Raw genomic sequence first — 21,309 nt, 5'->3', positions numbered from 1 at the left:
CCACCATAAATCAATTTGGCTGGCAGAAATAAAATCACTATAAACTAATCTAATGCACTAAATAGTACTTCCCCCTATTAGATATGAGAGACCCCTAAAGGCAATGGCTTTGTCAACTTACTTTAAAACCCCCAAAGCACTCTGTGCGTTGCACAGTTGTCTTTTCATAAATAAATAATTGGGGCTTGAAAGATTTACAACTCGCAAAGGTAAAAATTCCATCCATTGCCTATTTAGGCCTTCCCCAAGAGGAAGCAATCCAACACTTTTTTTCGATCTCTAATATAAAACATTTTTTTCTTTAACTTGGAAAAAAAATGGATTTCTAATGTTGATAAAGGTTTGAATTTATCTTGGTATTTAATTTAGAAAGAAATAAAACTTACTTGTAAATGTATATCCTCATTGCTTTTGGATTGAATGTTAAAAGAATTTTCTTTTAATGTAAGAGAAGATGGTTTACTGCTATCAACTTGGCATCTTAACCTGTGAAAATTTTCTTTAATCTCAGTATGCAGTATTAAGCAGAAACACAATTCAAACATTTAAAAATTTGAAAAGTCCCTTCCGAGAGTAATGAGGCCACGTTACCCATTCCCCATCCTCCTGACTGGTTCTAGTAATCAAAATTCATTAATAGGCAATCTCTACCTTTCTGTTCTGACTGGCATTTTAGTGAACCTCTTAAGTACACTGAAAACACTGATGAGATACATAAGAAAGTAGAAATTCAGGGTAATAACATGAATCTATGGAACCATATGGGCTTTTCTTTCTTTAGAAAAATCCGTTTTATAAAAACTGGGACTTATTATACATTCAAATATATGAAAGTAATTTTACTTTGTTATATTAAATTATTTTAAAATGTTGTACTTATTCTGTTCCTAATAATAAAGAAAATTTTTAAGCCTGATTTAATAATTATTTTAAACTGTTAAACACATGTAACAGATTTCAAGTATTCTAATTTAAGGTAAATAGCTATATACCACTGAATCTTTTTTTTGCTTAATGGATAATCTGAAATTTAAACTAGAGATAAGTCTAACCTGTGTTTACTTCCAACATGAGATCCCATTTTCTAGTTCCTTTCAATTATGTCACAGTTAAAGAATCACTAGTTTCAGACATTAACTTCTCTTTCTATTCACATTAAAGTTACTGTGATTGATGTCTCAGTCAACATAGGCACATATTTATTTTTTACCCAACTGCACACCAGCTTACCTATGCTCCATTATTTTGCTTCTGGGTATATCCTTCCAGAACTGTGCCAGTTCTGCTGCCCCTGTACCACAAGGCTGTTCCATTTCTGCAGCCATTATTAGAAAACGATCTTGAGGGGAAATTGTGAAACCTTCAGTCCCAAATAATTCAGCACAGCAATGAGGGAAAAAGAAAGGCCAAAAAAAAAAAAGGCAGAAGAGGAAGGACAAAAGAAAAACAAGGAGGTAGGTAAAGAAAGAAAAGAGGGAAAAATGTCACTTGCATGTCTGAATTAAGACACTTTTTTACTTTTCAAATTATTTTAGTAGCAGAACCCCCTGATTTAATCTTTTGATTGTAAGTTACAATTTTAGAACAATTATAAAAGGAAAAAGAAGAAAAGAAATGCTGATTTAATAAGAAAAAGGTTCTTTTAAAAATGAAAGATTCAGATTTTATTGGCAGCTAGTAAAAAATACCACTTGACAGTGACTTGTTCTTACCCCCATGAAGAGACACCACTATATCTAATGATGAACCAGGGTCACAGCAACTGTTACTTGGCTTAACTCTGTATTTGTCTGGAGCCGTTGTTCTTACCTGAAACAGTAAGTGCACTTGGGTAGATTAAGAGTTCTAGCTTTACTTAAAGTCAATTTGGTCCAATACAACAAGCATTTATTAAATGCCTACTATGTACAATGCACTGTTAGGTAAAAAAAAATGATGAAACTATTCCTGCCCTGAAGGAGCTTACATTCTACAAGCGAAGACATCATATGTTCATAAGAATATGCAAAATATATAGAGAAAATACAAAGTAATTTCAGGGAAAGGAGAAAAAATAGTAACAACTGTGGATTTAAGGATAGATTCCATGTAGGAAATGGTACTTGATCTGAACCTTGAAGGAAGTGAGAGTTTCTAAAAGACAGGGGCAAGAAAAGAGAGCATTATAATCAGTGAGGCAGAAGACTGCTGGGGCACAAGAGTGGGGTATGGAATATCAAGCAGTGGCACACCAAATGTGAGATGCTTTAAAAATAATTTGAATGTGAAATGAACTAAAAACAAAAACAATGTTTAAACTAATGGTCTGCTGTTCTGGAGGGATTAGGGTGAAATGCACCTCTGATTTCACTAGTACAGTGAATTTACTACCAATGAAGGTTGGCATACTCTGGAACTTGGGAGTCTCAAGACAGCTGTCCAGAGCACTGAGAACTTGAACGGCTTACCCAGGGGTCAGAAATGGGACCTAAACCTAGCACTGTCTGACTCAACAGGTACTAGACCAAATTGCCTTTTACAGTACTTAAAAAAAAAAATCAGAAATTAAACAGAAATTAAAAAAGCAATCTTGATGGATAAGCATAAGAAGTCTTTGTTTTAAAAGAAAAATATATCAAATCCAGTGACCTAGTATTTCCCATGATCCTTGCTGAACAAACATGAGCACTTGGATTATAAAAGTACATAATATAGGAAAAGAATGATTTGATTCTATAAAACCCAGAACTACACACTCAAAAAATTCTATGTATGTTTGTTCACTAATAAACCTTAGATAACAATAATATACCTAAGATCAGCGAAGCAGTTTTAATACATATTAAATATTAAAGTTTAAAACATTAGTGCACAATAACCATAAAAGTTAAATAAACATGAATAAATATATATACATATATTAATATATCTATATCTATATATGTTATAGGTATCATGTTTATTAATGAGATAAATGCTAAATCCAAACCTTGAAAATACACACACTGAAGGATTGCACTTCTCATTCTGTAATTCCATCTGTCTTTACTGATCTGATAAATTAAATTATTAATACCGTAAGGAAAGTGATTTGCTAGTATTTTAATTTATGTTAACTTATTTAACACTTAAAGCTTAATGCTGAATATTATCTTATGATTCAATGTTAGGAGTTCTGGAGACAAAGATTACTACGGTAAGTCAAAGTCCAAATAGGATAAAAATAAGTTATAATTCTATATGTTTAAAAGTCAGAAACCTAAAATAGTGGACAGAAGACAACAGCTTTAAGAAGAGTTATGACATCCCTTAAATTTATAGATAGACTCTTATGCTGTATGTTTAATTATCATTCTTTTGAATGTTTTTTACTAAAATGATTCCTTCTCCAAAACTTGCCTGGACAGCCTTATATATACCAGATGACTTCCTTAAAATTAATTAGGGGGCAGGGGCAGCTAGGTGGCACAGTGAACAGAGAACCAGCCCTGGAGTCTGAAAGATGTGATTTCAAATCTGGCCTCAGACACTTGACAGGTACTAGCTGTGTGACCCTGGGCAAGTCACATAACTCCAAAAAAACAACAACAAAAAACAAAAATTAAAATTAATTAGACTGGTTTTATGACATTTTGTAGATTTTAAGCAATTTACCTTAAATGCAACTACGTTTTTTGTTACATTTGTGAGTACTATTAAGCACTTCTTCTCTCCAAATTCTTTGGATCCAAAATAAAGTTCTTCAGCGGGGCTGTATGTAAACAAAACAAAGATCGCTATTTAGTTTGAATAATCCTTTGTACTACACCTACTATTAATTTCAATCAAAAACAAACTAAATGTGTTTCTTTAGTACCTGTACTCAAATACAGAAATCTACTGATACAAACTTGTCAAAAAAGACAAAAAGTCATTGTCATTCTACTTTTATAAACACAATACATGTAATTTATACAGTATTAGGAATTAGCCTAGGCCAAAACACAAAATAAGAAAATTTTAATGCTGACTCACATTTATATAGCCCTATAAACTGCTTCTCTGTAAGTTTGTGAGGCAGCCCACACAAGTATAATTATCCTTCATTTTAAAATTTAAAAAAAATGAGGGTCAGAAAAGTAAAGTAACTTCCCCACAATAATAGAGATAAGGGCTAGAACTCAAACCTAAGGGATTATTTTTCAAGTTTTTTTTTTCCTTCATCATACTCTTATCTCCTAAGAAGAAAGAAAAGAACCAGGAAAAGTAGTTCATCAACCTCTTAATGTATGAATTCAAAGTATATTTAACATCTTGGAAAGTTATTTAAAAATGACCAAAACATAAATAATTAAAGAATTGACAATTACAGCTATAAGGTAATAAAAAACACTTTTACAAAACACTGAGTCTAACAGCAAATAATAATGATAATTATAAGAATAGAACGTGATCAAAATGAAAGTTTAAAATTTTGATATGGGGACAGTTCTTTATAATTAGACAAATTCAGCTTTAAAAAAAACTAAAATAAAATTTTGAGTTTAATTTGCAAGGAAGAATTCATGACAGAATGCTTACTGTTTTCAACCTAGAATTAATTTAATGATATTCTTTAATGACAACACTAAAATACAATTCAATAATACTTTTGAATTACAGTTTACTTGGTCAAATTTCATCAGGCCTCTCTGAAGGACAATATAAACCAGAATATTTTGATTCATTTAAAAAAAAAAAAACCTAAAAACTCCATTTCATCAATCATCCCAACTTAAGCTTTTGAAGATTGTTCTTTGCATCAAGTATTTCTGGGTGTCACAGTTACCAAAAAAATATTAAGAATTTTGCTTGTTTCTTTTAAAAGAATCATCTTGGTCAACTTTTGATATGATACTTCAGTTTTATCTTCAAATGGAGAGATAGCATGGATAGCATACTGGTTTTGGAGCCAGGAAGACCTGTGTTCAAGCTATACATCTGACATATATTGGCTGTGTGACCCTAGGCATGTTGCTTAAGCTCTTGGTAGTAGGTGCCAAGACTGTAAATTGCAAAGAAGGTGATGACTTGTATTGGTAGAGGGTGTTTTCTCATCCAGGAGAGTTCTCTATATCAATGAAACTACAGATTCAATTCTTATCTCCTTAACTGTATACAACTGTCCTGTATTTCACAACTCTGTTAAAATCATTTTTTAAAAATGTATGTTACAGGCTTAGATTCTTATAATCTAGCCATTGCTCAGATTCTTAAAATCTAGCCAATAGCTTACTAATGTTCAGACTCCTTAAGAGTCTGCCCAATATGATGGATGTTCTAACAAACCTTGTCTTTGGCTGAAAGAAGACTTGGGTCGAATTCTTTCGGGCAGGACCCACGTGTTGTGAAATGGGGTCCCAGCAGCCCTAACCTCTAAACCGCATCATTTTGGTGGCCCGTACAGGGAAACTGCCTAACCCCAAGTTCTTCTTCAGCCAAGACTGGAAGGTATGGAAGCTTCCCCTCCCTCCTTTCTTGCTCTGCAGTTAGGGTTGCTCTCCAAGCACCAAGGCTTGGAGGTGCTTTTTGGGCAGACAGTTAGGAGGCTGTCTCTCACTAGGCCTGATGCTCTCAGGCTCTGGATCCACTGGGTCAGTTGAAGGCCATGGACCTGGGTACACCTTCCGCAGCATAGAGGACAAGGATGAATGCCCTATCTGGAAGTGTATGCTCAATTCTGTTAATTACCTCAGCGCTAGGAAATTGGGGAAAACTGCAGTGGCTTTTTGGTTCCCTGAGGCTTACTTACTCCCTTCCCTCTGCACCTCTGAATCCTCCTTCATGGAGGTTACAAGGAAAGTTAGAACAGCTAAAAATATCTTGGCATATTCTGGAGGTTTTGTGATTGATCATTAAGGAGTTTTGGAACACCTGTATAACCTGGTACTCCCTTCCCTTGAGTCAAGAGGGTATCTGTTAACCCCTCTCACAGGAGAAGAAGTTTCACCCTTTACCCCTCACCTTTGATTTCACCCTCCCCCACCTGGGAAAGGAAGGAGGGGGGAGGGGCAGCAGCTACAGCATACATTCCCCCGCCCCAATGGCCTTGGGCCCTAGGGCAACCTTTGCCTGGAAGAATCACCCAGGTTCAGCACATCCTGCTCAAGGTAATGATGCTAGCCTCCAAACTTGGGTAAGCACGCTCTTTTAAATCTGTAGTTTTAACTGTTAATGTTGAGATGTTGATTCTCTATGTAAAGTAATTTGGAAGTGCATTTAACAAAACTGAAGTCACCTGATTGGTAATGGATTTGTTTCAAATTTCAAATTGGTGAACTTTCTGTATCAGTTATGTCATGCAACTTTTAATAATTTGGTTACCACTAAAATAATTTGGCTATTGTTGGTTATTGTTTTAATGTATAAACTAGCCAAAAAGCTTGTGTGGGTTACATATGGCTTGCTCAGAATTTGCAAGTGTATAGAAATCTTTAATGATTGGCTTTTTATACCAGGACAAATGAGATGTAAATCCTCGAAAAGTTTTTCCTGAACTGTGATTAGTGAAACTTGCTGTTTGAGGTAAAAGCTCATAGGACTTTATTTTGAATTATCTGATGGATCATAATTGATCGATAATCAATAATCCACCATCTTGAGAGAAATGACACAAGCTACTCAGAGAATGTGATACTGGTGGGAAGTCAGCATTGGGAAAAGCTGAGAGGACAATTTTAGCCTCAGTCTAAGATGGGATCCAGTTTCCCCATTATATTGCTTTGAAAGGGAATGTTACCCACTTGGCTATTTCTGAGTCTGGCTATGAGGTGGATTTGATACTGCATGGTTGGAAAACTGAATTATCTGAATCCAAACAGAGTTAAGGATGGTTTATCCTCTCAAAGTTGGGCCCTAAATCTAGTCCCTGCTTTGTATCTGGGCCCTGCAGTTTTTTTCTGTCAGATTTATGTCTTCCAGACTATGGGCCATTTCACCTACAGTTGGCAGCAAACATCAAGTACCAGCCAATGTCCCCACATCATTCCCTGGATGCAGCCTGTGCTCAGTTCCAGTCAACCTCCTTTTTGGGACCCCCTCCAGGCAGGGATAGCTTTACAGGCCCCTTGCCAGCAGGAAGCAGTTTCAGAAGCCGAGACCTTTGCCCCTTACTCCAAAAGAATTTGGGTCCCATTTGTTTGAGGGGGGAATGATAGGGTTGGGATCTGGGCCCCAGAAAGGAAAAACCCTGGACTTTCCCACATGGTCAAATCTCTGGTGTTTGCCTGATGCTATAATCCCATCAACTGGCCTTTCATTGTGGCTACTCCCAATCTCCCCTCCATTGTCTTACCTCCCTATGGCCCCTGGCCATTTCCCACACTTAATTCTAGCTAGGCTCCATTGTCCAGGTCCTAGGAGTTATGTTCACCCCAGCTTACTGGCCACTCCCACCCCGATCTTCTTAGACCCCTCTTCCCGTTACCCCAAACTACTTGGCCACTCCTAGATCGCTCCCACAGGCTTTCTGTATATAAGGTCCATCTTGTCTCCATTAAGATGCTTAGATTCTTATAATGGAGCCTCTACTCAGATCCTTAAAATCTAGCCAATAGCTTACTAATTTTCAGATTCCTTAAGAGTCTGCCCAATATGATGGATGTTCTAATAAACCTTATCTTTGGCTGAAAAAAAAAAAATGTGTCTTACACACACACACACACACACGACAAAGGGTAACTACATCTTTAAATCTTTACCTGATGTGCAATAGGACTCCTTTAAACATGCTCAATGATTTCTTTAAAGTTTTTATCTTGGAATCCACTTTATCAGACTCTTCTATTTTGGAAGTTTGTTCTACTGGGTTAATCTGTTTGAAGACAAAACCCAGTAATTACATAGAAATGGAAGGTAATAAACCTACTGACAATTAAACAGTTTATTCTATTGAAAAAAAATGGAAAAGGATGGTGTTTCTATCTAATTAAAAATTTCTAGTTGACTTTTGCATCATTATCACCATCACACCAAAAATATTTCTTGAGTGCTACTGTGTGCTAGGCTGCAAAGATACAGAAAAACTGCAAAACATGTCCACAAAAGATTTACAATCTCTAGGAACTCTCATTAAATCACACAATAGCCCCTTAAATTTAATTTAAATTAGAACATTATACTACTATCTCTTTAGCCCACTGAGAATAATCAGCTTAGGCAGAATAAAATTATATACTGTACAGCTATATTGCTTCAACAAAGCAGGCAAAAGGAAGAAAAAATTGGTGCAACTTATATGTACAACTTAATGTCAACGTCCTTAAGATATTTTCACATAATTTTTTTCCCATCTTTTATACCTAATGTCATCTTATTCTCAAAATTACCTTTCTGGGAATGACAACTTGTTCTTCACTGGAGTTTGCTTCCCCGGTTTCTTTATTATCTGTTTCTATATCTTCTTTACTTTCAGTTTCATCTTCACTGGTAATAGGTCCATTTTCACACAAAGGGGTTTGAAAATCATCATCCACTAGTGGCGGATAACTATATTTGAAAGGATCCTGAAACATAAAGAATAAAATATCAGTTATCATAAAGATGTTAGCAAGAAAAAGAAATAAATTATTTCCCCAATGGATTTAAAATGTACTTAGTCTTAAAGTGATGTTTTAGAAGTTGAATAATTTTAAAAAGCTTTTTATTATATTTCTAAATTTTAAGCTACAAAAGTCTTATGGGGAAATTATTACAGAAAATAAGAAATTTTTAAAAAGCCATGCTGTTTCTAATTTAAAGACTCAAGAAAAATGAACAAAAAGTTAAAGTATGAAGATTTTTGGATTTGCTGTTCCTTGGCTCTGATCATAAGTCAAAGTTAGCCTAGTAATTAGTAAATGATGTGAATTTGATAGAAAAAATAAGGCTTTAAAAATAGTCCCTGCATGTTTTAACTGATACTTCCAAATAAGCACATACATTGCTCCATAAAATGTTACATTTTAAAAATGTCTTTAGCACCACTAGTTACAGCTTAATATTCATATAACTTAAAACATTTAACTGACATTCCCCTGGTCTTAAGTGCCAGTCAACCAGTCATAATAGAGGAGTTGTGGGGTTATGGAAAGAGAACTAGATCTAGTGTAAGAAGATCGAGTCCTGGACCTTACACTCACTCACTGCGTTACTGGGCACAAGGTACTTTCCCCTCTCTGGGCTTCAGTTTCCTTATCTGTAAAATGAGGCATTTGGACTAGAATCAGGGGTGGGGAACCTGCAGACTTGAGGCCACATGAGGCCCTTTAGGTCCTCAAGTGTGGCACTCTGACTGAATCAAACTTCACAGAACAAATTCCCTCAATAAAAGGATTTATTCTGTAAAACTTGGACTCAGTCAAAAGGCGTCACCCAAGGACCTAGAAGGCCACATGTGGCCTCCAGGCTGCAAGTTCCCCACCCCTGCAAGATGATCTCTAATACTTCTTTCATCACTAAACCTATGACCCACTTGGCCTAAAATTTACAATTAATTTTGTTAAGGTCTGATACATTTCTTTTTGTGATGTGTATTTATCAATTATATTTTAAGAAATTCTTACTTTATGATTACTAGGTACCTATGATTTTCTTCTACACAATAATTCTATTTTCCATTGCTGAATTTTTAAGAGTCCCTCCCCTCCCCCAACTAAGGAAAAATACAAGACTTTATCTACAAATATTTTAGACTTGTCAACCACCATACTTACAGTTCCACCCATGTGTGGGGGCAAGTATTCTATGCTGACGTACTCCTGCACTTCATTTTTACCAGTAAACTTCAACATGTTCACTGCTTCTGGACCAAGCCAGCCTTTCACAATTTTAAAAGCAGCTAGAGAATATACAATAATTTCATTAAATTGTTTCTTATTTAACTTATTGCACACATCACAAAAGGCTGATCTAAGAATAGTCAATTTTTTTTCTTAAAAGATGTATTTATTAACATTTTCAGTGCTAGAAGACAGTTATACCATTACTTTACTTTACAGTTCCTAACATTCAGTAAGCCAAGTTGCCATAATCATTATTCAGTTTGCCATTTTCCCCAAGGTTGTGGATCTTGCAGAAATCCATGGTAACTTCAGCTGCTGCAGTCTCAAAGATTGGGCTCACTAATCACAAGAGTGGAATGAAATGGACAATGGTGTTAAGTAAACTGCAGTGTTTTCACTGGCACTGCTTACCCATGTGGGAGCAGCCTGTGTAGGTTAACTTCATGTCAGAACATACTCAAAGCATACCAAGACAGTATCTCAGGTGCACTGTTTTGACATCATAATCAACAAGCATTTAAGTGTCTACTATGTGTCAAGCACTATGAACAATGTGGGAACACAAGATTTCAGGCCCCAACTTCTTACCTCGGCTCTACATTTTTTCTCATCTAAGAACTCTCAGCCTGTCTTCTAGAAGTTTTATTAACCATAATTGTGGAACTCATCTAGCTGTAAGGGCAAAGAACGAGTTATCTATGAAAGGGTTGGGAAAGGTAAAAATACCATGGAACATCCACCAATGTGGGTGTTTGGTAATTCTCCTCTATAAGCTTCCATTTTGATTTAGCTAATATGGATTTTTTATTGGTCAAAACAGTCTAAAGCATATCCAGCGAGAAATAATGAAATATATAGTATATTATGAGGCGTGTGAATCTGTAACCTATCTTCTCTGAGCTCATCTTTAAAATGGTGGAAAAAAAGCTTTGTAAACCTTAGTGAATATAAATAAGGTTTACAAAGCTTTAACGTAGCATATATATTAAGGTTTCTTTATGAAGTTCTTTTTTCTTTGTATATAATTTTATTATTTTAATTTATCTTAAAATATATTTCAAAAATATACTCAAGATACGTGTATGTTACATGTATGTATCTTTAACCCATCATAGTTCAACTTGTCTCTCTCTCAATATCTTTAAAATATTTAACAAATACATCTTAAACATATTTCAAATACATATTTAAATATGTATTCAAAATATATAAATTTTAAAATACATAAATTATGTTATACTTAATATAAATATAGTTTAAAATTGGATGTAAGCTCCTTGAGGGCAGAAGGAATTTCATTTTTGTCTTTGTATTCCCAGGACCTACACCACAGTGATATGCATAAACACTTAATAAATACTTGTTGAACTGAACCAGCTTTCAACTATTATTCCATAATAGTTTTAACCAAAGTCTCAGGGGAATATTTCTGCTAATTTTACAAATTTGAAACTGAGAAGGAAAAACCACAACCACCTTTTATACCTTGGTTAAATGTGTCTTTATGATTTTTTTTCCTGCACACTACATATATAATGTATATGCATGTGTTTATATATATGTACGTATGTGTGTGTATATATATATATTTTTTTTTCATGTTATTTGGGCCTAAACTTAATATGCCCACTGACTTAACTATAACAGAACACTAATATTTATTTTAATATACAAGGTAATGATATGATTCTAAAAATTTTCATGGCATGGTAGAATGAGAATTGGGAGATGTGGAGTCCAAGGACACAGACAAATCCTAGCTCTACTACTTAGCACTTGTTGTGTGACTGTAAGCAAGTCACTTAAGTCTTAAGGCTTCACTCACTGAGAAAATAAAGTGGTTGGTTTAGATATTAGGATCAATAGCCTCTTATCCTTCAAAACCTACTGTAACTTAAAATAAGTTAGAAAACATGATGTGATACTTTTGTAACAAGTCTTTTGGGTACACCTATTGTTAAATCTATTCTAAGTATTCTGGCCCTAAAGAACTTTGGGAGAGAACAGGAATGTTTACAACTTGAGACCCAATGGCCTCCATAACTGAACCAATTTTTCTGACATTCTACAAAAAACCCTGTGGTCAGAGATTCCCTGATAAAACTCTGATGCTTGCAGACAGATGCTTCCAGGACTATCTCTGAAGTTTAGATAGATGGATAGCCCAGGAATTTCAGGAAAGGCTATTCAACATTCTACAGGGCTTTAGATTCCAAGGAAGTTCATAAAACTTATTATCACCCTATATGTGGATAAAAACAAAACATGAAGAGGGTATGTGAGGGTAAAGGGTATTTTGCTACATGAAAATTCCCAAGTAATAAAAACTCACCATTCATTATCCATGGCATATCAAAGACAACAATTTTTGCTGAAAGATAAAAGAATGAACGAATTTGATAAGGCTTAACACTTCTATAGTAAGATTAATTATCCATTTATATCTATCCTAAAAATAATTGGTCAAGAAGCTAAAACTAAAACTGGGAAGCCTGAAAATTGTATGGCCTATTAGTAGGTGAAATGTCCAATACAGATATATAGCACCAACAACACTGGCAGACCCACATGTCATAATGCTGTGATTCTAGTCCTGTCTCCTGGCAACTCTATCAACCCTCAGTCCTTCTACTACTGCTGTTGTTGTCTAAGCATGAAGAAATGTAAGAAAGGATTGAGTAGTTAGCAACCTAATGCCAACTACTGATAAATCAGTAAATGGGTGGGGAGAGAGGAGGATAGGGATATTAAAAAGAGGCATAAAGGAGGTTAGAGAATGAGGGGGAAGAGAGAGCAAGGGAGAGAAAGGGAAAAGGGGAAGAAAGTATACACAATGCTGTTTATCAGTAGTGAGGGAGAGGTGAAAATTGGTCTATTAAATTTTGTGGGCCACTGAGTTTTTTGAAAAGTGATTTCCAAATCTGAGTTATATTTTTAAAATATTTATTGAAAATAGTTGTGTTATTAAACTATACCGGTTATTTATTTTAAAATGAATATGTTCAAGCAAACAAAAATAATTACATATTTAACATTATGAACTCTAAGAAGCCTACACTTCCAAACACAAAAATATGATTTTCATTTTGAGATGAAGATATTATGCAGACTGTTACAAATGTAAAAAAGGACCAGAAAATACAAAAGAGATTTCTGGTATTATTATACTGTTAGAATTCAGACGAATAAAAATGGACCATCATTCTCCCAAGCATGCAGAGTTCCTGAAGTGCATACATGTATTACAAGTAGCAAGTAATCTGAAGACAGATCACTGTAGTTAAATCTCTCAGATAAATTTAAACTAAGTCTCAAGTTTAAGATTTTACAATTACATTTTAAGCATAGAATTCAATTAAAATTGCAACTACTTTATAAAATTATTTTAAAAAATATTATATGCTACAAAACTAAATAGTGGCTACAAAAAACCTACTTTAAAGTGAATCGAGGTAGTCAAGAAAATACAGTACATAGGAAACCTTCAAAGAAGACTATCTTAAAACTCTGATAAGATTAATATACACACACTAATTATAAATTAATCTTTCAATTTAATTCAGGTTACTGGCATTCAAATTCATTTTGCATAGGTTCTTTGCTCTTTAATGTGGTTTGGTTACTTCAAATAGCAGACAAGTATAATTATTCACAAGGTTTCCAAATTCCTTTGGAAAGCTTAAAACACTACATAAACTATTTCCACTAAAAAAAAAATCAAGAAAACAAGAGGCCAAAGAGCAAATCAACATAGCCTCACAATGACCACTGATACTGACCTACATTCCTTAATGAATTAAGTGGATAAAATGAAGTCAGGGGAAAGCTAGCACAACTTCAAAACTAAGGACTGACACTAATCAAAATGGCCTTTGGCTTAGAATGCGGAGATTACCAGTATTCTTCCTGGAAACAAAGCTGAAAGGAGTGCTCAGTAACCAGGAGATTATGTTAATCAATATAAATTCAAAAACTGAATTAGAAGGAGAAAAATATGATCATATCGAGCATTCTTCTCATCGAGTATTTCACATTAGAACAATACTCAGAGGGAAGCTGGGAATAAGTCATACCACAGCATCTGAGTTACAATACCCAAAAGAACACTGGTTATAGTGTTATACAAGGATTTATGTGGTTGGTGATTTGAGTTTTTAATTTCTTGATCTTTCCATTTCCCCTCCTTCCTTTTAAAAAAGGTCTTCCTTTTGAATTTAGCTTAAACACGTTAGCATTTAATTGTTGAAATGATATATGCAATAAATAAAACGAGAATACCTAAGTTGCTACAGATTTTTTTTTCTCTTAGGGAATTAATGGAAGTTAAAGTACAAAAAATATTATTTCTGTATACCAGATCTTCTGAGCAAGAATTTTTTGTGATATTCTGTGGTTGGGAGTAAAATGAAATTTTGTGACACGTTGTCTATTCTTTCTTCAATGTAAAAACAAATTAATTAATATTTGAAATGGATAATTTTAAAGACAGTTAACTATGATTATGTACACATGCATGGGTAGATACATTTTGTGAAGTATGCAGATATACGTATGTGGTGAATGTATAAACCATGTAGATTTACTTTTATAAAGGATAAAATTTCTTAAGAACTGTTTTGTTTTCAAATCTGTGAATGTGCTAGGAGACTTGAGTAATATTTTTCACCACAAAAATAAAAACTCCACAGGTCAAACTCTCCCTAGTGCCAAAACATCTTCTATAGCTAAAGTATATGAAGTCTATAAAAAGAAACCAATTACTTACTGAGGTATTTAGGATAATAAACTTTAAAGCAGTTGATGATGAACCGAACAATATCCATGTCCTAAAATAAAGATTACATACTTAATAAATGAAGATTTCTCCACTATAGAATTTAAATGTAACCCGTCAGAAGAAAATGGATGTGCTGACCACAAATGAAAAAATTTAATTCTGAGCTATCATTAGATACTTCAGAAAGTGAGTTGGTGTTGGAACACAAATCTCCCCTAACTTCTTGGAGCCTGCTTCCTGTGAGGGACTCTATGTAAAGTGTGCTAAAAACTTTAAAGCTCTCTATAATATACATATAATCTCTATAATAATATATAATTGTAATATATTATAATATAATATATGATATAATAAAGCTCTCTATAATATCACTTATAATGTATATAGAAGTCAGATTTATTGCTATATCAAACTTGGCAGTGTGCACAGTAGGTTGTGCCACCCTGAACAAGTCTCTTTAGTTCTCTCAACTGTAAAATGAAAAGTTCGGGCCACGCTAGCCCTAGAGGTCTATGATGTTATATGTATGTGCATTCCCTAGGAGCTCCATCTGTCCTAAATTGCACTGTGGTGGGAATTGTGATATTTAACTCTGAGATATGAAAGAAACACCATATCCTAATATATATGTAAATGAATCCTGGATTAATAGTGGTATATGAAACTATTATTTTTGTAAAGTTAGGATTTTCCTATAGTGAGTTGCTTTTAATTGGAATATACAATATAGAGAATTTAGATTAAAAATAAATTACAATTAATCATAACAAAGTACTTTCATAGCCAATAATCATCTCGATTTGACCTAAAACTAAGTATCTCTGCCTTACATTTTACCATAAGTAAAAGTAAGGTTCTAGAAATAACTATTAGCTATCCTGCCTATATCTTAACAGTGAAAACATAAGAATCCATACATTCATCACAAACTTATCAAGTTTTACTTGTCTACCAAAATAAAATAATGTGGTACATGAAAGTTTTTGATAAACTTTACACTACATACTGAAAAGAAAATCCCAATCTAACCCTTAAAATTCAAACTCCATTAAATGTAAAAGGCATGTGATTAAATCAAAATGTGTTCATATGACATTTTCTTGGATTGAGATCTATGGGAGTGATAAGACCACATCTTTGGCATTAGTTATGATGAAAAATCATATGTTTATCTTAATATTAAAATGAGCAATTCTAGCTCTGGAACTTAGCATCTGTATATCCTTGAATCACATAAAATGTATTAAATGTCACATAATACTTAAAACACTTGAGATTTTAAAGACAGAATATTTTACTAGTTGAAAGATCCTAACAGTATTTATTGATATTGGAGAAAAATTCCTGAGACTGCAATTCCCCACATTAAATGACCTGAAATGATGTGAGACTTAAAAACAAGACTGATTTTTAAACTTCATTTATGCAATCATCTATGCCCCGCCAAAAGAAGAACAAAAAAAGTGTAACAGCAACCCTCTTACTCTCTTGTGCTGATGTAGCCCTCAAATGCTATAAAAGGAGTTGAAATGTCTTATACCATTAATAGTTTTCTCAAGACAGCAAATAACTTAAAAATGATGAAATACAGGTGAAGCTTGGCTGATAAAAGATAATACTACCATCTAATAAAACCTAATTCTCATCCCTCAGTCTTCAATGATTAGGTATGAAACAATGACATTTTTCTTGCACCTGATTTCAAAATGAAAAATTTAAAATATAAAATAGGCAAATGCACAATAATGTCTTCAAACACCATAAAACTACAGATTTTAAATAATATTTATTTAACCTCCCCAAATTGACACCTATGCCAATGTTAATCTATTTATATCATTTAATTTTACTCTGAAACTTATCTTTCTTATGCCCAATCTAGAATGATCAACCTAGGTGGTCAAGGAAATATAGCACATAAGAAACTTTTAAAGAAGACTATCTTAAAACTCCTTTAAGATTAAAATATGAGAAACAAAAACTAAAATATATCAGATGATCTCAGCTGCCTCTAGGGCATATGGGGGTATGTAGAAAGCTCTAAGGCAACAAAAGACCAAATCTGAGACTTGTTGGCTATACATTAAATAAATAAGCACCAGCACCTAGAGAAAAGCTCATAAGCAAAGCCAACCCAAAAGAATTTATGTAGAACTCCTGTCAAGTAGCCAAAGACAATATGGACAATTTCCTACTATTAAAGTTTGCCTGGAGAAAAGTAAATTTATATCACAACAAAAGGAAGATATTATCCTTTGGTATACAAAGTCTTTTTATTTTTTCTGAACCTTATCTCTACCTACCATGTTGATTGGTTAAATATCATTACTATTAGTAGAGGTATTTTACTCTTGAGTATAGCAGCCAAGCAAGAAGACCAAATCTACTTTATATTATAAATGTCCTATGTTTTTGTGAAAATCATAAAAAAAGAAATAAAATAAATCTTTTGCTCTTATATGGTAAGCTTTCCTATGAAGTCTACCACTTTAATCCAAAATAATGAAACAATATAACAGGGAATTTAATCACTTAGGTATAAATTGGAATCATAATTTTTGAGAAATCACAGCTTAAGGTGAATCTACTCAGTACTGTATGACAGCTGTTACTGGGAGTGTGGGGTAAGTAAAGGAGAGCTTTCCCCTTTACAGCCATAAACTTTACTACATTAGTGCTGATTACTGGAAAAGAAGAAAATCCCTAAACATCATGAAATAGACCAATTATCCTGAAAGTTAAAATTATAACATCAATGAAAACACTTACTATGTTACTCAGTCCAGTTTCTGACATGTCAAACATCACTGTTAAGGGCTTTCCATTCTCTCTTTTGGCATAACGTTCTAGCCAGAAGGCTACAAGCTTCTTTTTGTCCAAAATTGTTTTATTGTCTTTTGTATGAAACTTGACTCTGAACCAGACTTGAACCAGAAGAAAAAGTAGAAAAAAATTGTAGAAACATTAAAATTTTCCAAATGCAAAAAGATCATGATTAATATCATTAATATTCCTTGACATATTGCTTTCTATTTCATTTTTTCCAGAGATGAAGAAGATGATTGCCTTCTAGTGAAGGTAGTATAGTATAAAAACACTATAAAACAAAGAAAAGTCAACCGAAAAGTATTAAGAGGTAAAGTCAATATTGCCATAGGAAATTAATGAATTGCTTCAGTACATTAAAAAAAAAAAACTTCAGATAATTCTGTTTTAATAAGCTTGGGTAAGTTTTTATAACATAAATAGGTACATACTTCTCACCCACTGGTAACTGGAATTCTAACAAACGTTCTAACAAGCACTGCTATTTCAGTAATGTTCTTCCAAATAATGTTTCACTGATGTCAAGCTACAACCTCTCTAACATTGTGTTTGCCACAGAGATTATTAAAAGCAAACACTAAATCACTGAATAACAAAATACATATTCTCAGATTTTATTTGCCAGAAAAACTGGTTGAGAATCACCTTGATAACAGCAGAGTACTAGGAACGTTAGGTGATACAACTCACAACTAAAACGATCCTGAAATGCAAAAAACAAAAAAAACCAAAACAAAACAAAAAAAAACAAAGAAAAAAACAGATAGTATTTAATGGGGATAAAATATAAAATTGAATTATACAAGGACAGAATAAAGGCAACGTGATAGGTAACAGTTCACTTAAGAAAAAAATAAAAGCTATAGTTTTTAGTGGTTTGCAACTTCAGAAAGGGCATCAACAGTGTGATGTGGTGTGGCTGCCAGAACTTTTGATGTTCAAAAGCCAAAAAAGTGAGATAGAAATTCACATATACTTACATAATTTGTTGCCCTCTTTGTCATACCCATGTAGATATACAGCACCAACCTCAAATAGCCATTTGGGAAGAGTGGATTCACTCAGGTCTAAAAATTAAAATATTTTGATAATTATCAGTGGTTGTACTTTAGGGGCCTGCCTAAGTAAAATAGAAAACTTACAAGACAGAGATAATTTTATAAAACAGCTTGAATAAACCTCAGTAATCTTATTCAAACTTATAGTGCTTTGCACATAGTAAGCACTTAATAAATGCTTTTTTCATTCATTCATGCAAATTGCAAAGATAAAAAAATCAAAAATTTATACTTGGACTAAAATCTTTCAATTACTTAAAGATGATGGAAATGCCTAAGGCAGACTTCCAGAGTCTTCAGGATATTACCAATGACAACTTGTATGTATGCAGAAAAGACATCATTTCAGAGGCATATCATTAGAAAAGGAGGTGAGCTGTTATGGTAAGAGATAAGAAAAGGGTAGGCCATATACTATATTAGTATATTTAACAAGTAATGTAAAATTACCTAAGGAAAGGCTTTCACATCATGTTGCATAGACCCACTATGGATGTCTCTCATGAAAAGTCTACACTAGGAAAGAGTTTGATAAGAAACTGAAGTTTTCTTTCCCCCTTTCAGGCTAAATTGTTCAAAAACTAATCTAAATACTACACATACCTCAGATTGCTGCAGTTTAAATATGGGCAAATTCTATTAATCCACATGTGGCTATTTCTTTTTAAAAAGTGTTACTCAAGTGATCTATCAAGTTGATAGATATCAGTATCTAGTTATCTATACAAATTGAGTACTTGAATATAATACAATATTATCATACCATTAAAACCATGCGAAGAATTATAGGAACTGATCCATTAAAATCCAGGAAAACTATTAACACGACTCCAACAATGTAAACAGAAGGAACATTAATATGAAACTAAATGCTATCTAGTAATAATCAAGCTTGGACTTAGAAGAGTTGCTAAAATGCACCTCCCTCCTTTCACTGGAGAGGTAGGAGAATACCTGCATGGAATATTGCATGCATTGTCAGATGGTTGACATGGTTGGTGTTGATAAACTATCTCTTTTTAAATTTTTCTTATAAGCAATGGCTCATTAGGTAGAGGAAGGAAAAGGGGTATGTTTAGAAACAAATATATCCAACATTGTTTCTATTTTTTGTCATCTTCACCAGTTTACTGGGTAAGGTAAAATAGAGTTGTTTTGATTTGTATTTCTCTTATTATTAGTTATTTGGAACAATCTTTCATACAGTTGTTCACAGTCTGCAATTTTTCTTTTTAAAATTATTCATATTCTTTGACTACATATCTTTTGGAGAATGGTGGTTAGACTGTTTTGTTTCTTCTTACATATCTGAGATTGATCTGAGATACTCATTTTAAAGATATTTCCCCCCAAGGATCACTCCTCTTCTTATTCTTGCTATACTAGTTTTGTTCCTGTAAAAGCTTTTAAATTTTATGTAGCTAAAGTAGTTTATTCTATCTTTTATAACCTCTATCTCTCCTTTGGTGAAGAATTCACCCCAAGCCATGATTTCACAAGGTACTTCCTTCCATTTCTTCTCTAACTATTTATACAGAAGGCAAGTATTCATTTGCAATTTATTGTGGTATACAGTATAGTGCTGCTTTATGCAACGGCACAATTGTGACCTTCAAATCATGAAAAATAAAAATAAGAGCAGCCAGAATATAGTTCTTATAAGAACTGAAACAGTTTATAATAATAATAAGTATAATTATATTATATTATAATAATTATATTATTGCATATTACATATATTATGTATATTATATTGTATAGTATTGTATAATGTATTGTATAGTATATTATATACTATCATATAATATATAACATTATATCATGTATAATAATGTAATTACAATATAATAAATATAATAATAAACTTATAATAAGTGAAAACCACTATTTTCTCTAGCAAGACATATCACTTTATGTCAGAGTATTTTCTTAAAATTTTTAAAGTCAGTCACACATTTTATAAAGTTGGTCTTAACAAAATCATCTTTTAAAACCCTGCATACTTCAAAACCAAAGTCTTATTGCGATGTCCTAGTTTAGTCCAATCACCAGGAGTCATCTCTTATTCTATTCAATACCCTTCCCTTCTGCCTCAAGTCTCTACTAGGGTTACTCCATCTGCTCTAGCCCACCTTTTATTGGCATTCCTACATTTCCAACACTTAGCTCAGTCTTGTGCTAACAAAGTATGCCTCCTTGTCTGGCACATTGGGTAGAAGGGGAAGGGCATTATCTATTTTAAAATTCCAGCTTAAATTCCAGTTTAAAAATAAGAATTAAAACTATCCATACATTATTACCTTGGATCAAGTGGAAACTACTTATTAAACTAATAGGAGGCAAATTTGTAATGGAATCAAGAGCTGAGATAACCTGTGGCACCAAGGATGGATAGTGGGGAGAAAATGGTTTGAAGACAGCAATCTAACAAATGTAAAAACTTCTATCTGATTTACTCGTCATTTTCCAAGAACTTGTGAAATTTTCTGCTTTGTGTTATTATGATATTAATCTATATGAAACATATTTCTGATCTGAATGAAAAGACTGATTCCAATTCAACCTACAGCTAAGTGATCACTATATAAGTGATAACTATAAATTAATATTATGACTGCCTCTCAATGCTTGATAACTTTAAAAAGGCTTCCAAATACTTTATTGTTTTTTTAGAACCTACCTCTAATTTCTTAGAGTTGCAATCAGAATGCTTTTGAAATGCTTAGTTCTCCTAGACCCATGAAGCTTTATATTTGAGTGAAGTTGTAGGGAAAAAAAAACCCCAAAAAACTTGATGTTGATTTTATGTGGGTAAACATTAGCTTTGTATTTTAATTAGCCCTCTTTCCAAGTAAATTGACACTTTACTTTCCAAGTAAATTGACACTTT

General features: G+C 33.3%; 1 protein-coding gene across 2 annotated transcripts in view; it reads right to left on the bottom strand.

Moving 5' to 3' along the window:
• Positions 1 to 350: 350 nt before the first annotated feature.
• Positions 351 to 21,309, bottom strand: part of MOSPD2 (motile sperm domain containing 2) — a 46,431-nt gene continuing 25,472 nt past the window's right edge. For both annotated transcript variants that reach the window (XM_027835361.1, XM_027835362.1), the window contains 11 exons: positions 18,342 to 18,428; positions 17,305 to 17,459; positions 14,524 to 14,584; positions 12,091 to 12,129; positions 9,690 to 9,814; positions 8,325 to 8,501; positions 7,698 to 7,810; positions 3,634 to 3,730; positions 1,713 to 1,809; positions 1,231 to 1,360; positions 351 to 486 (listed from right to left, as the gene is read on the bottom strand). In XM_027835361.1, the coding sequence (XP_027691162.1) occupies positions 366 to 486; positions 1,231 to 1,360; positions 1,713 to 1,809; positions 3,634 to 3,730; positions 7,698 to 7,810; positions 8,325 to 8,501; positions 9,690 to 9,814; positions 12,091 to 12,129; positions 14,524 to 14,584; positions 17,305 to 17,459; positions 18,342 to 18,428 (1,202 nt within the window). In that variant the 3' untranslated portion in view covers positions 351 to 365. The remainder of the gene's footprint in view (positions 487 to 1,230; positions 1,361 to 1,712; positions 1,810 to 3,633; positions 3,731 to 7,697; positions 7,811 to 8,324; positions 8,502 to 9,689; positions 9,815 to 12,090; positions 12,130 to 14,523; positions 14,585 to 17,304; positions 17,460 to 18,341; positions 18,429 to 21,309) is intronic.

Source organism: Vombatus ursinus, unplaced genomic scaffold, assembly GCF_900497805.2.
Source record: "Vombatus ursinus unplaced genomic scaffold, bare-nosed wombat genome assembly UNPS02014814.1, whole genome shotgun sequence".
NCBI classification, from domain to species: domain Eukaryota; kingdom Metazoa; phylum Chordata; class Mammalia; order Diprotodontia; family Vombatidae; genus Vombatus; species Vombatus ursinus.
This window is presented reverse-complemented; position numbering and strand designations above follow the sequence as displayed.